The sequence below is a fragment of the Cornus florida genome, unplaced genomic scaffold (assembly GCF_030987335.1).
Source record: "Cornus florida cultivar Cherokee Brave unplaced genomic scaffold, ASM3098733v1 CherokeeBrave_3.0.0_Hap2_Chr01, whole genome shotgun sequence".
NCBI lineage: Eukaryota > Viridiplantae > Streptophyta > Magnoliopsida > Cornales > Cornaceae > Cornus > Cornus florida.
The window spans coordinates 50,318,536-50,334,348 of record NW_026775571.1 but is presented as its reverse complement, the minus strand read 5'-3'; the positions used below and the strand labels follow the sequence as shown (position 1 = coordinate 50,334,348).

The window sequence follows — 15,813 nt, the reverse complement described above, 5'->3', positions numbered from 1 at the left end:
CCATGCAATTCAAACAACATAGAAGCATGCTATACAAGACAACAAGACATAGATTCTCAAAGCCATCAACTTGAAATCTAAAATACGAATCAACTAAGATGGTTCATGCCACCTAGAATCTATGTTCCAAATGAGTCTATAAGATCATTTCTAAACTACATTTGAACATAAAAACACAAATCACAATATCGATGCAATTTAACTACCATTGGAACTTCCAATACAACGCATAAAGCACGAATTCTCAAAATTAACATCTTGAAACTTAAGATGGAAAATCAAATATGGAACAACAAGTTACAACATCATCTAGTTATCAACTTGGAATTGAAATGCGAAATCAAACAAGGTGGATACTTAGACATCATGCCGGATCAGACCGACACCAAAGTTACTTTAGGGTTTCTAGCCCACGGGTAGCCGCCCTATGTGCGCACTAGACTACATAGAGGGACTATTCCCCGTACTAGAACCACGTCCTAGCCGTAGCCAAACAATGACATCCCCAAGTTTCCAAAATCAACAAGTTGTGCAACAACGTATATATCAACATGTATATACAAGATAACCAACTATCAACCACGCACAACCAAATTTGTAAATACATACAATACATGCTCTAAGTCCACCACTATTATGGCATGGAAGATGTCAAAAATAAAGTGTGCAACTCATTACACAAGACAAGAATATATTCCATAAAGAAAACATGATCTTATGAATATGAATATAAATATAACAATAATGTTACTCAATGCTCCAAACATAACCAAGTGAATATACAACAAGTCTAAGTCCATAATTCTAATATAGAAGCAACTTCTAAAACATGCTTGAATCCATGGAACAATAAGAGATAGTTTAATTAAATGAAAATAATTAAACTCTCTAGATTTCAATTCATTTCCAAATGGCCTCAAAATAATATATGTTAAAAGACATATCATGGTCATTACATATATCAAATAAAAAATGCAAAATGGGCAAGATACCATCATGTAGAATTTAATTAATCCTAAATTAATTAAATCTCTAATTTTCAAAAGTCACTCAAATGATTCCAAATAAATATATAACAAGCACTAAGTCATAGTCATACCATCTATCAAGTCCAAAATAGGATACAAGCAATACATAATTTACTAGAATTTATATCAAATTAAATTCATTAAATCTCTAGATTTGAAAACCTATTCAAATCATTCCAAATTAATATACAACAAAGATCAAGTCATGGCCATGTCATATACCAAGTCAAAAGTGAGTTATAAGCAAACTACTATTAATCATAATTTCTCAAATTAATACAACACAATCATACAAGTCATATAAGCATAAAAAACATGCAAGTTAACAAACATATAACCCTATAACATCCCCTACCTCATTAGAGAAGTGTCTCTCTAGAATCCAAGGCCAAATCAACACAAAATGGCAAACCCTTCTAAGGTTATGAAGAGGAGGATGAGGAGAACAAAAAGTGTTCCAAGCTTCATGGTCTAAGGTGAGTGGAAGGCCCTCAAAAATCAAGGTCAAAGCTTAAGGCTTCAAGATCCATCCATGGAGGCTAGGGTTTGTGATGAGAAAGAAATGACATAAGGTGAAAAATGGGTGAGTGGAGGAAATAGAAATCCTCCACTCACTATGTGTTCCTACACCATGGTCAACACACACAACTATGGTCAATTGCACAAAAACCCCTCCTTAAAACCATAATCCCAAAGTGTCCCAAAAGTAATTTGCAAGACTTAATCCCAAGCCTACACTTGTCACTCATCCAAGGCTTCATCCTAGGCTTAATTTCAAGCCTACACTTGTCAACCATCCAAGCCAACAAGTGCACCAATCCTAAGCCAACAAGTGCACCAATCTCCACCCTCCACATGTCATCATCCAAAGCATCAAAGTGTTTCCACACAAATGTCAACAAGTAGACCAATGAGAGTGTGACACTTGTCACACTTTTTAAAAATTGCAAAAAGGTCATTTTCTAAAATATCTTCCAAATTAAATTGCAAAATGGTCCCTAAAATGAAAAATAATTACTTTATTTAATTACACAAAACCCCTCAAGTTTAGAATATTACAAAAGGGTTATACATCTATACCCTTTACAAGAAAAGTAAACACTTAGCATGCTTTTCTAGGAAAGTAAAAATACACATAGCATGGAATTTAAATATCGTGGATGCATACAAAACCAGAATCAAATCCGAACATGAAAAGTGAGGTTATGCCAACAAGTGACAGCCGAGAAAAAGACGAAAGTAAATAGTGTCACAAAAGTAAAAATGTGAAAATGACTCGGTCCTTAAAGGAAGTCGTCAATTCAGGGAAAAGAGTCTCGGAAACCATTCCCGAGCACTCAAGATGACACTAAGTGACAAGAAATCGAACTTAAAAAGGAAAAGATCAACGAAAAGAAAAAAAAAAATATATCCGTGAAAATCTGAGAAGATGAAAGGATTAAAAATGACCGGGTCATTACATTTATAAATGTAAATCTCAAATATAAATACTAGTCAAAGTATATCACTGATTGTGATTGTAAGACATCTTAATAATTGTGATTAATTGCACATTTTCAATCCAGGATATGATCACTTAAAAGCAATAAATAGGTAGTTGAAATACACCCTAAGTTAGTTATTGCATAGATCGACGTATCTAACTAAATTGGAGGTGTAACAGTGACGTAATTTGGATGTGGGATCTTAAAGACTTTAAATCCAATAGTGGATATGCCTTTAATATTAAAGGTGTAGTTATATGTCTTTTAAAATAATCAAAAAAATTTTTTTTTTTGAATAAAACTTTGAATAAATCAAACAGGAAAGTCAATAGACTTCACCTAGAGGACATTTCAAAGTAAGTTTACACCTGTGCCACTAAAGAAAATAATATTGCTAATAGTAAGCAATTTTATGGCACAAAGTATACATTTGCTCTCAACTGGGGAAATCTCTGCAGAGAATAATATTTATATATACAACCACGTGGCCACATATAAAATAGAGGGTTGTACTAGAGAGTAATTGTACAGATTGATGAGCCCCTTTTCTATGTGTTTAGAAAACGAACTTTGTAATGTGAGAGGTCGCTTCGCAAGGTCAAAATATGATTATGGTTTAAGAAGCCTTTCTAGTCAAATTTACATTTATAAAACCACCACTACGACTAATGAAGTATAGCGAGTAGGGATCGTCCGTAGGGATTATACGTGTTGGAATTTAACTTCGACTCTAGCGTATCAAAAGATTGCAAATGAAGGTTGGTTGTTTGATCACACTAAGATGCAATTAATTAAAATGCAAGTAAAGTAAATTAGTGAGAGATAAGGATTTAAGAGATATGAAAAGAGGTCTTAGGGTGTTGGAATCACCACTAAGCTCATGTAATTAACCACTTGCTTTCCATTAATGAGGAATACATTATTGCAATCTAGATGTGGCCACAAACATAAACACAATTTGCATGTAAAAGTGTGAACTATCTAATGCAAGAGTGAATTGCCTACCTAACCAATAAGTAAACTAAGTGTAGAACAACCCACTAAGACAAAGATATAATCCATCAATTAGTTAACAAAATAAGTCTAATGAGAGCATACATCAATCTAGAGAATCATAGAATTTGCAATAATAAGTGTGAAGTATCAAATCAAGAATAGATTGTCTACCTATCTACAAACATAAATTAAATTGTAGAACAACCCATCAAGTATAAGTATAATCCATCAAATTAATTAACAAACCCATTCAATGAAAACCATGCTTAGCCATCACTAAATTCTTAATTAATCACACATAGATATGCAACCAACATAGAGAATCTAGTGTAGAGATCAATTCCCAAATAATCACATATAAGACAACATGTAATTAAAATAAAGAATCACTAGAAATAATTGAATTAACAATCTCAAGGCTAACCACTAATCACAACAATATATATATAAATCCCCAAAAATAGAAATACAAGGGTTTAGATTACACAAGACTTAGGGCTCATCCAAGCCCTAAGTAAAGAGCCTAACCAATCATGAAGGAGGTGGATGTGGTCATGAAGCCCTTAAGGGCAAGCTCCAAACATGGCACCATCTTCTTCTTCCTTCTTTTTTTTTTTTTTTTTTTTTTTTTTTTTTTTTTTTTTTTTTTTTTTTTTTTCTTTGAAGCTCTAGAGATAGAGAATATGTGGATCTAGAGACGTGTTCTTGAGATGTACCTCCATTTCCCTCTTTTCTTCTAACCTTAATCTCTAATTTTCTAGAGAGAGAAACTATAACAATATATATCAATGACAATGTAAAAATATGAATCTCTCCACAAAAATGGTTCAATCCCTTTTATATACAAGGCTTTTAGAGCCCAAAAATGTGAGAACTCGGCCCTAGGATCTCCCCTTTCAAGCACAGCCCGAGTTGGTTCGAAATGAGCTTTAGATCTGTTTTTTTTTATAACTTCTGCGAACAGTTCGATCGATCCAACCAACAGTGTGATCGATCAGAGGTATAGTGTGATCGTTCAAAGGTATAATGTGATCGATCAGGGTTCAATCGATCACACTATGATCGATCCAACTTGGCAGTTTTCAGCATCAGCCTCCTTTTGCTCCAGCTTCTCACCAAGACTTCGTTTGACTCCAAAAAAGTCTTAATGGACTGAAATTAGCCTGTTTGAACCTTATTGACCTAAAAATCGACAAAAACATAAATTAGTACTAAAACGGAAAAATAAGATTAAATAAGGTCCTAGAACATTCAAGATTAAGGGATTTAAATGTGCACTTTTCAGCGCTTATCACAGATCATCGAGGGAAATGGGGTTAAAGCTGAAAGCTAATGAGTCATCTTAATGGACACCCAACTTAGCTGACCGGAGATCCCAAGATCTAGGTTCAAAGGGACAATATAAATTTTGAATGACTTATCAGAAGCATTGCGAAGAAATAAATATTTTACCCATTTCTATGATGAGACAGTGCTACCTACAGCGAGGATTAGGATAAGCTACGCTTTTAATGACTCTTATACCTTGAAAATTCAAGTGGGGTATGGTAGGATACTCTTAATAAAAAGTCACCTATATGAGTGTGAAGTCAGACCGCTTCTATGAGAACTATAAATGTTAAGTTTTCTAGAGCAGTCATTGAATACCAGGAGTTGTTTAGGGTTAAAATGAACATAACAATGAGAACCCACTCTGTGAGGAAGGGAACTGTGTGTTTGTTATTGTCTTGGTTTACATCAACGGATGAACAGTTCAAGATATCACGTTCATTAGTTAGCCCGTAAATCCGATAGTAATACACTAAGGAAAGTTCAAGACCAAAAGCTATCTATCCCAATGCAGTAACTTTCCGACTATACTCTCTCTAGTATCTGCATGATCATCATTTGCATTTAAGCACCCAATTTCCATTCATGCGGGGGATTGTTAGAATTTTTGAATGAAAATTATTTCATTAGTCATCAACGGATGCCTTTGACTGAACATGTGTGATCACTGGTTGGTTATGGGATGAAAAGATGCAACTCAAAATTGACAGACATAACCTATTCAATGTGAACCATTGCACTATTGCAGTGGGAGTATCCAGTGATGAATAGACACATATAAATGGTTGTGTCCAATGATGAAGAGATACATATAAATGGTGTGTCCAGTGATGGAGAGACACATATAAATAGTTATGTCCAATGATGAAGAGACACACCCAATCCGAAAAGACACTTATATTCTATAAATACCCCAATGGGTTGCCATTTGTAATTCATTCAATTCATTTTCTTCTTTCTCCCTCTCTAGACTTGAACCTAACCCAAGTGGATTCAAACTATAGGTTAAGTGGTACGAGCCACTTAGACTCTAATCGAATTTCATTGAGCAATATTAAGATTGGTCCAAACCATTTGGTTCGAATTGCACTCAATTTAGCATTTATATAGTATAAATGAATTTTTAAGTCAGAAAGAGTATTACACAGAGGAGTTTTGCTGTATTCACGAGTTTGTAGTGCTTTTACTGGTGGATGTAAACTGTTATATCCTGAGAGACAAGTGTCACAGAGTCCGTCAGCACCATGCGGGGCTTAAATTATCTTAAGGATATAGTATTTAATACTAACCTCGGTCTAGGTTCTTTATTTATTATTATTATTTTATTACTTTTTAATTTGCATGTTTAATTAAATATTGAGTTGAATATTTAATTAATTATTTTTAGCATATTATTAATTATCTCATGGCATATTAGTATAAGGTTAGTTATATCTTAAATGTCAATTAAAGCATATATTTTTTAACATTTTTCACATAAAAATTTAGGGCCTGCTTGATTTGTAATTTTGAAAATAGTTATCGGAAACTCAGAAAATAGAGAACAGTTTTCATAGAACAATAAAAGACTGATCTCTGAAAATAGGCCTTTTTTTATAATTGAGTTTGCAGAAAACAGTTTTCAGAAAACTGAACCAAGCAGAATTTTGTATAGTTTTCTGAGAACAGAAAACTGTTTTCATAGTTACAAACCAAGCAAGTCCTTAGTGTTCATGATTATTGTTTTACTTAATTTATTTCTTTATAGTTGGATGCTTTTATAATTTAAATTATTAATCACTTGTCACTCTTGCAAATTATAACAAGATAAGCAAAGTTTTTTTTTTTCAATATTAACCACATATTGATTGTTTTAATTTATAACTGAATTTTTAAAGAGTTTTGCAAGGCCCATTCACTCTCCCTCTAGGTGTAGAGGCCAATGAACCTTGCACGACTTTATTTCATAAATCCGGGTTCAATCTAGTTACGTTTCACAAACTTAAATTTGTCTTTTGTCCTCGGTTTGGCGAGACACCTAATTATTTTATAACACAAAGTTAAGCACAAAGTTGAACTTGTAGTCTATTAGTAAACATTAAAAGAGTCAACAATTCTTCCAATTTTTTAATTACATTTTAATTTTTTGCTTCTTATGATAGTGTTAGGCATTTTAGAATGGACAAAGACTGGCCTACTCACCGGTAAGTATGTCATGCACAGATGGTGAATTAGGGGTTATTCCAAAAGGATAAGACTTTGCTACTCACCGGCGAGTAGTTAAGTCTCGACTGGCAGCTGACGTGGTCCAATCACAAATGCACAAATAGTCTGTAATTATAAAATTAGAAAAATTACTCGCCGGTGAGTAACAAAGTCTTATCCTCTTAGAATAACCCCTAATTCACCGTCTGTGCATAAAAAAATCTCTCATTTAACGTGTACAGGCTAATTAATGAGCAAAATCTCCGTATTGGACCCCAAAGTTAACGTGAAAGTCTATAATACACGGGGATACCATACCCCTGAGCTTCTTAGTCTTTGATTTTGACAGTGGGACCGAATAGGGATGGCAACGGGGCGGGTTTGGAGCGGGTTTGGCTAAACCCGTCCCCGCCCCGTCTGTTTAGTGACAAATCCATACCCGCCCCATGCCCCGGGACGGGTTGAATTCTCAAGTCCATCCCCGCCCTGTTGGGAGATGACAATACCCGTGCCCGCCCCGTTAACATTTTTTTTTCTTCCTTTTTTGACTACTAGAATAACATATATATCAATCCATTGGCATATGCGGTTACCCATGTCTTCCATAGTACTAAAAATTATGAAAAAGAAAAATCAAACAAACAAATAAACAATTTACCTTTGGCGTATTCATCAAATTAGCAAGAGAAAAAAATTTCAACCAAACTCCAAGAAAAATCAGTACCAAAATATTATATGTAGAATCAGCAATTGAAAAAAATAAGAACAAACCTAAATCGACTCAAAGAGCACTAACAAAGTCGTCGCTAGTGTCTCTCCCTCTCTCATGAATTGTGAAATGGTAAATTGAGTCCAGACATCAACTGATAGACTAAAAAGTAATGGATTTTCTTCTTACCAATCTCTCTCCTACTCTACTCCTTCGTCAGAAGACAAACCCACCACTATTCACCACCACAACCCTCTTTCTCCTCACCTTTCTCCATTAATAAAACCCAGATCTTCTCTCTAAGTCGTGTTGCGCAGGTCACCCAAGCCTCAAGTACGCAGGAAAAACTTGAAGAGAATCAAGAGATCTTACCAGAGATTCAAATGAATCATTGATCTCAACTGCCTAAGTGGACCGAGAGTTTGGTTTTTGGGTAAGATGCGCCAACCCCTGTGTTATGAACTTGCGGATGTGGAGGCACTGCTACTATGCATTAGGGTTATAACTTATATAGAGTAACTTATAATATGTATGTATGTATGTATGTATATATATATATATATATATATATTTTAAAATTTAAAGAATTGTATATAACGGGGCGGGGCGGATATGAATCAGAACCCGTCCCCGCCCCGTGACCCGCGACAGGTACAAAAAATGTATCTGTACCTTCCCCAACGGTATAAAATTTGTTTCCATATTCCGATATTAATGGGGCGGGACAGGGCGGAGCCCCGGTGGGGCAGCAAAAATTACCATCCCTAGGACCGATAATTGAAAGACCCGATAATATAATACCCGAAGTATTGTAGACTCTCCAAATTAACCCATAACACCCCAAATGCTGCATATTCCCAAAAAGGCTAATTAAAAATCAAATGCTGCATATTCCCAAAGTGACAGCTGGTTAGATTTAAAAAAGAAAAAAAAGGTGACAGCTGTAAAGTAGGTAGTTTATCTTAAAAGAAAAAGAAAAAAAGTTGTAGCTTTGAAACTTGACCGGAAAGGGCAAAAAATATAAAATACCGTGGGAGCACTATTCAACTGAATCCCTCAGAAACTTCACTGCCCTGCGTACTGAAAACGAAATGAAACATCAGAGACTAAATTTGCGTTCATAATGTTCTGGGGACTCATTGACTTGTACAAATAAGTCTTCATGTGTTAGCAAGTGCCAATCTTTGCGAATTCAAGCTCTTCTGGGAGATACCCTGAGCGCTTGTGGAGGTAAGTTTCTCAACCCATTTTTGTGTGTTTTGACTTTCTTTCTTTCTAGTGAATTTCTTGTTTGGAATAGATTGAGAACATGGAATTAACTATATCCTTTATGTGTTTGGTTCCATGGAAAACCAATTGAAACAAAGGTTTCTCTTCTATTTTTTATACTTAAGAGTAATTTTCAGTATATTATTTGATTTTTCACTTGTGGGTTTTGATCAGTTTATTTAAAGCCTGGGTCTTTCACCTAAATTATAGAAATGTGTTGTAGGAGCTGCATTTTCTCACCATAACCTTTATTTATTGTTCTTTCTGAGTGTATTGTTTGGTTGAATTCAATTAGTGAACTATTCTCTCATTATGTTTTGTTTCCTAGGAAGTAACTACAACTAGGATTTCAAATAATATGTTGATATTTGCATCTAATTGAACTTGGTTTTTTGGACAATGGGACCTTTTCAATTTGGTTAGGACCTAAAAATTATCTTCTAGGTTATTTTTCTTCATTTTGAAACCTTATTTTGTAACTACTTACTGTAGCTTGGAGTGTAAAACTGAATGGAATTGGGCCTTAATTTGATTTTAGGAACAAGGTCTATGCTTTTAAATTTGATGGCGTATTTTTCTCTTTTGTTCTGCCCTTGGCCAATTATGAGTTATATTTTTTTGCTTGTATAAACTTTATTTTTGTTTTTACTCACTTCCTCTCAAATTTGTGTTATGTATAAAAAAGAACATGAGAGTTCTGTTTACAGGTTTATTGGATTGATTTCTTGTTTTCTGTTAACAGAAGTTAGAAAATGCAGGCAAAAGAGGAAAGTAGGTAAATATGTTGCTGAAAGCGGAATATGTGCTGTGGTTTATAAGCTTTGATTTTAAGTCGAGGATATGATCCAAAGTCTTTGGTTTTGATAAAGAATTTGGTTAGAATAATCCAATGGCAGTGGAGCTCATACCGATTGGTACCATCTTGGCTCTGCTTACACACCAGGTCATTAAAACAGCTCAAGCTGCCAAAGATGTTGTCTTCGAGAAAGAAAGTTTTAAGGTTTTGTCAAAGCATCTTTTCGATATCGAAGCTGTTCTAAGGGAATTGCAGCTTCAAAAACTGAATGATTCACCAGCTGCTAGGCAAGCTTTGGAGTTCCTTGAGGCAGATGTCAAGAAAGCTAATAACTTGGTTGAGAAGTATAAAAGTCGAACCCGTTTCTACTTGCTGGTCAAGTGCCGACATATTGTCAAGGAGGTACAAGATGTCACAAGGGATATTGGAAAGTCATTGGATGCTTTATCCCTTGCAAACACTGAAGTCCTATCAGGTATATCTGACCAGGTGAATAGGTTACAAAATGAGATGCAAAGAGCAGAATTTGAGACTTGTCAGTCTCGGCTCCAAATTGTTGACAAGTTGAATCAGGGTCTTGCGGAGCAGAAATTTGACCAGGGTTTTGCTAATGACATCCTTAAAGAAATAGCAAGGGCAGTTGGGGTAGTTGAACCCTTGGAGATAAGCAAAGAGCTGGAAAGCTTCAAAAGAGAAAAGGAAGAAGCTGCCAATAGGAAAGAAAGGGCTGAAGTTTATTTGTTGGAGCAGGTTATTGAGCTGCTCTCTCGAGCTGATGCTGCAAGGGATTATGAAGAAATTAAGAAGCTGTATTTCCAAAGGCTTCAGGTCATAGAGGGATACAATCCAAGAGAAGAATATATTAGACCGTTCAAAGCTTTCACTTGTTGTATAACTGGAGATGTGATGGTTGATCCTGTCAGCCTATGCACAGGTACTGCGTGTGAGAGAAAAGCACTGGAAGCTTGGTTTGACAGTGGGGAGAAGACTGATCCAGACACGGGTGATCCCCTTGAGGATTTTTCTTATAGGTCTAACCTTCAGCTTAGACAATCGATCCAGGAGTGGAAAGAACTCAACTATTGCATCAAAATCAGATCCTGCAAGGCAAAACTGCTATCTAATGTGGACTCGTCTGTGGAAGAGGCACTTGGCCAAATACAGGGGCTCATGAGAGAAAATTCTATCAACAAAGACTGGATTTCCATTGGTGGCCTTACTGATATCATTGTCTCAATCATTGAAACTTCACACAACAATAATATGAAAAGAAAGATATTAATAACCTTAAAGGAAATAACCGAAGGACACGCAAGAAATAAGGTTAGCAGTCCTATCTCAAGTCAACTCCCCTTAATTCCAACTATACTGAGTTCATTATATCAACCCTTTATTAAATACAAGGAAAACATGTTCTTTTTCATAGCTTCTCTTTCACCTTCCTTTTGTCCTTTTAGCTCCTTCGAGTTGAATTAACTCATTCCTCCATGTCAGTGGCATTAGTTGATCTATGTTGCACACGGACAAACAATTCTAAATATGTTTCTTCATCTTATCATGTGATGCATTTGCTTTCTTAGTCTTATCTTTACTTGCATTGTCACTAGTGCATCGCACTGCCCTGATTTTGGTTACATTGCCTTCTTGTTTTTTCTTTTAGCATTTATTCGCTGTTAATTATCCAACATTTTGTAGTCAAAAGCATAGCTAGCCTTATAGTTGTCATAGAGCAACCTTCCTTCAGGCTTCAACTCATATGCATTTTGCCTGAAGTCGTTGTCCTTGCTTCTCTTTTTGTGCTAGCAATTCCTACAACAATAGTCCATATCACAATCTTGGTTGAATTCAGGGTTTATTAGTAGTATATCAGAAAAATATGTGACATTTGGATTCAAAATATTTCTGGTATTATTTATAGATGGAGTACATGAGAAGCAATATACCTAATACTCATAAAAAGAACTTGCATATTCAGTGTTGTTTCATGTAACTATTGCCACTGGTATGACAATCGTTTATGTGAAGTTGCTAGGTGTGAAAGGAATTCTCTATGACGTTTGAAAAAAAGAAAAGAAATTCTTTTTTGACTGAACTATATCATGACTAGATTTGTGAGCTTGAGTTCCTATAAAGTTTCACAGTTTTCTTTGTCTATTTTGAAAAAAAAGAGAGAAAAAAAAAAAAAAAAAAAAAAAAAAAAAAAAAAAAAAAAATGAAGCTTGCTTCACATTATTCTAAGACTAACTTTTTAAATAAATTTTTATAGGATATAGTGGCGGAGTCCCTGTGGTTTAAATGTATCATTCCATGCTTAGGGTGTGATTCAGGCATTTCAGATGCTGCAGTCGAGCTGCTATATGAGTTATTGCGAGAGAGATCTGGTTGGAACATGTCTGTTTGCAGCAAACTTTCTCAGCAATGCAGTGCAATTCTTTTCCTTGTTTCCCTCCTGAAGGGTCCAGTGAGGGAGTCAGCAGAGAAAGCAAATGAAATCTTGATGAAGCTTTGTGATGAAGATGAGGAAAATATTATTCGTGCTGCAAAGGCGGACTGGTATAAACCACTTACTGATCATATTCTTCAAGGTTAGTGAACCCATTCCTTTTGGTTTATCTGGGAATACATTTCATTGTGATGTCTAATATAATTTGTATAAACTTATTGATTGCACAGTTCCAGGTTGGGGAATGTTTTCCCACAACAATCAGTAGATTTTGTACGTGTTTGCAACAAATCGTCCCCCACCCTCCAAAAAAAGAGAAAAAAATTATGTTCATCAGTTAGTGAAAGCATATTGATATTATATCATGCCATTTTGCTTTTAACATGGTTTCCAGAAAGCCATCATCCCAAATTATGACAAAGAGAATCAAACACGGCAGTTGATGAATTTAGAGCTGAATTTCTTTTTGAAAGAATTCAGCAAACAAAACTCAAGAATGAAACATGGGGGCTCCTTTCCGCTTCTATTTGAGCAATGGTATTATCTCCTTTCAAGTGGGAGGTCAAAGAGTGCTGATAGCCTGATTTTGTTGTTCTGTCATCTGTGCTGGGTTATATTGTGTGTGTGTGTACTAGATTGTGTTGGTAAATTATTCTTTTCTCTCGTGTTAATATGACATAAGATCTTCTTTGTCCTGTTTAGCATCAAATAAAAAGCTGTAGTCCATAGTTAAATTCGTTTTTGACATAAAGTTGATCTAAACTCTAAAGTTAGATCATTCTCATATTTTTCAGGGTCGGAATCGTCAAGGAGATCGATGGCAAGAGCACTTGTTGGTATGGAACTGGCTGAGCAGAATATAAAGCTCCTTGGTGAGGAAGGGGTAATACCTCCTTTGCTCGAAATGGCATCTGGTGATATTGAATCAAAAGAATTGTCCTTATCTGCATTGGTGAAGTTATTGGGCCATCATGAAAACAAGAAACTTATTGCTGCTGCTGGTGGAGTTCGTCTTGTTCTGGAACTGATGTTCTCTTCCCACATTCGGACAATTATTATTGCTAAATGCTCTGAAGTCCTTGATAGACTTTCTTCGAATGGTGATGGAACTAAATTCTTTGTTGATGAGAATGGGACTGAACTTGAGTTAGAGCGAATCATCACCAACTTGTTAGATTTCCAACAAAACCAAAGCACATCCGACAATGTCAGGAGGCCTGCTCTGCGTGCCCTTCTTGGAATTTGTCAATCTGATGCTAAGCACATTAAGACGGCCGTGCTCACTGCCAATGGTGTTTCTGTAGTCCTTCCTCTTCTTGATGACTCCAATCTTGAAATCCAGCAGGTTGCAATAAATCTTCTCTTCCTCTTCTCCCAGCACGAGCCACAAGGAGTTGTTGAATACCTTCTCAAGCCGAGGAGACTAGAGGCTTTAGTGGGTTATCTTGAGAATGAAAGTAACAAGGACGTTCAGATGGCTGCAGCTGGTTTATTAGCCAATCTTCCAAAGTCTGAAGAATCTCTCACGATAAAGTTAATCAAATTAGATGGACCAAACGCTATCATAAAAGTCTTAAGATGTGGCACCATGGAAGCAATAGAAAATGCTTTAAGTGCTCTCTTCAGGTTCACAAATCCCACAAATCTTGAGTCACAGCAGATTGTGGTTGATCAAGGAACATATCCTTTGCTCGTAAATTTCCTCAGGAGTGGTTCAGTGACGGCAAAAGCAAGAGCAGCAGCTCTCATTGGCAACCTTTCTGCAAGCAGTCCAAAACTCACTGTTGTGTCCCGAAAATTTGGCTGCTGGTGTTTCCATCGGGCACATGACCCTGTATGCTCAGCACACGGGGGTATCTGCAGTGTGTCTACTTCATTTTGTATGTTGGAGGCAAATGCTTTGCCTGAGCTGGTGACAATCTTACAAGAGAAGGAGCATGCAACATCTTATGAAGCAATTCAGGCACTTCACACTCTGATTCGGAAGGACTCTCCTCAAAGAGGAGCCAATGTCCTGCATGAGTATGGTGCCATTAACCCCATATTGGACATTTTGACTTGGGGTACGGGTTCTTTGAAGGAAGAGGCTTTGGGGCTGTTGGAGAGTGTTTTTATGTCGAAGGAAATGGTGGAATACTATGGATCAACAGCTAGGTTACCGCTTTCTCTCCTGTCTACAGGTAGCATTCGTGAGGAGGGACATCTTCAGAGGAAGGCTGCTAAAGTCTTTTCACTCATTGACCGTTCTTCAAGATCATCAAGATCCCTAAATCCTGGACTTCACGGGTGAAAATCCTTGTGATCACACTGTAATAGATTTATCCAACATTTTCTGGAAGTAATTGACTGTCCACTGCATCAAGTATATTTAGTACAAGTAAATGCTTTATTACTTCCACTTGATAGTTCATTTTGTTTTCTCTTTTATTTGATTCAAATATGAAACCTACTATTCCTATGTTCATTAATACCTGTATCAAATTCCCTGAAGATCATCACATCTTTCACTGTTACCCCTATTCCCTAGTGCAAATTTACTCTAATGGGGAAGAAGAATGCAAACATATAGCTATTGTTGGCAATGTCTGTAATAGGACTGACTGCAAAGAGGAGAGATTGAGCACTCTTGTAAACCTGTAATTCTTTTTTTTGGTTGTGGATTTTGATTTTTCTGTGTTTTGCATTGTTGTAGTTGTGTATTCTTGTGTTTCATATTTTTACCGCTTTCATGCTTGATCGTTAAAAAACTAGAGCACATGCTATGGAAAATTATATAGTAATTACTTCTTAATGTTTGTATTGCAAGCATGGTTTGTCATATCGGCTGACGGCTCTTTTTCAAGTCTGATGCGTGAACCGTAATAACCAATTTATACTGATTTTATTCGAGTCTGTTATGCGGCGGCCGCCGATGTTTCTTGCTCTGTTTAATGGATTGTTTCTTTAGATAAATATATCTCTTGCTCTCTCTATGTATATCCCGGTCAACATGTATTGGAATTTAAATAAACTGGTACATCTAAATGTTTATATGTAGAGAGAGAAGTGAAAACAAAAAGGAAGAAAGTTGTGACAGAGGCTCGCATATATTAATTTTACAGTAGTAGATTTAAATGATTAACTACTTGACTTGTATAATATTTAAGATGAAATAAATTTTACCATTGATATATATAATATATGTTTGAGGAGTCAGAGTGATAGTTTTGTGGTATCACTTTTCTTTACAAGTATGACCAATTTTGCCTTTCTCTTTCCTGATTATGATCATTGATCCTTATTGTTGGATGTGATATCACTTTTCTTTGTAAGTAGACGGTTTGAATGGATCAACTTACAGGAATTAGACCCAAAATTAGGACCTGCTGCATCATGCTATGAGAGTCTTAGGAATCTAGTCCACTCTTGTGGATCTTGGTTGGTGTTCTTGTGTGACATATCGCATTGTGGGGTGAAGATGTTAACACTTATAAGGGGATGCCCCCTATCTGTATAGACGCGTTTTGAAAATCATAAATACGAAAAGTGTACAATGTGAGTAATATCTACACAGCGTGAGTCGAACCCTTATTGAT

At 35.9% G+C, this 15,813-nt stretch overlaps 1 protein-coding gene across 2 annotated transcripts; it reads left to right on the top strand.

The window, feature by feature from the left end:
* Positions 1 to 8,574: 8,574 nt before the first annotated feature.
* Positions 8,575 to 14,937, top strand: LOC132296503 (U-box domain-containing protein 43-like). Of its 2 annotated transcripts, none has more exons than XM_059794704.1 (4): positions 8,575 to 8,960; positions 9,758 to 11,118; positions 12,062 to 12,380; positions 13,033 to 14,937. In XM_059794704.1, exons 2-4 carry the CDS (start codon positions 9,889 to 9,891, stop codon positions 14,526 to 14,528), a joined length of 3,045 nt encoding a protein of 1,014 aa, XP_059650687.1. In that variant the 5' UTR covers positions 8,575 to 8,960; positions 9,758 to 9,888; the 3' UTR covers positions 14,529 to 14,937. The 2 variants fall into 2 exon arrangements, with proteins under 2 accessions (XP_059650687.1, XP_059650685.1); XM_059794702.1 differs by having other exon boundaries at positions 9,742 to 11,118.
* Positions 14,938 to 15,813: the final 876 nt, after the last annotated feature.

What these genes read in the sequence shown, in the direction of transcription:
- LOC132296503 (XM_059794704.1), top strand. Translation starts at nt 9,889, where the DNA reads ATGGCAGTGGAGCTCATACCGATTGGTACCATCTTGGCTCTGCTTACA. An exon ending in AAGGACACGCAAGAAATAAG is followed by an intron (nt 11,119 to 12,061) that starts GTTAGCAGTCCT and finishes AAATTTTTATAG; the next exon opens with GATATAGTGGCGGAGTCCCT. An exon ending in TACTGATCATATTCTTCAAG is followed by an intron (nt 12,381 to 13,032) that starts GTTAGTGAACCC and finishes CATATTTTTCAG; the next exon opens with GGTCGGAATCGTCAAGGAGA.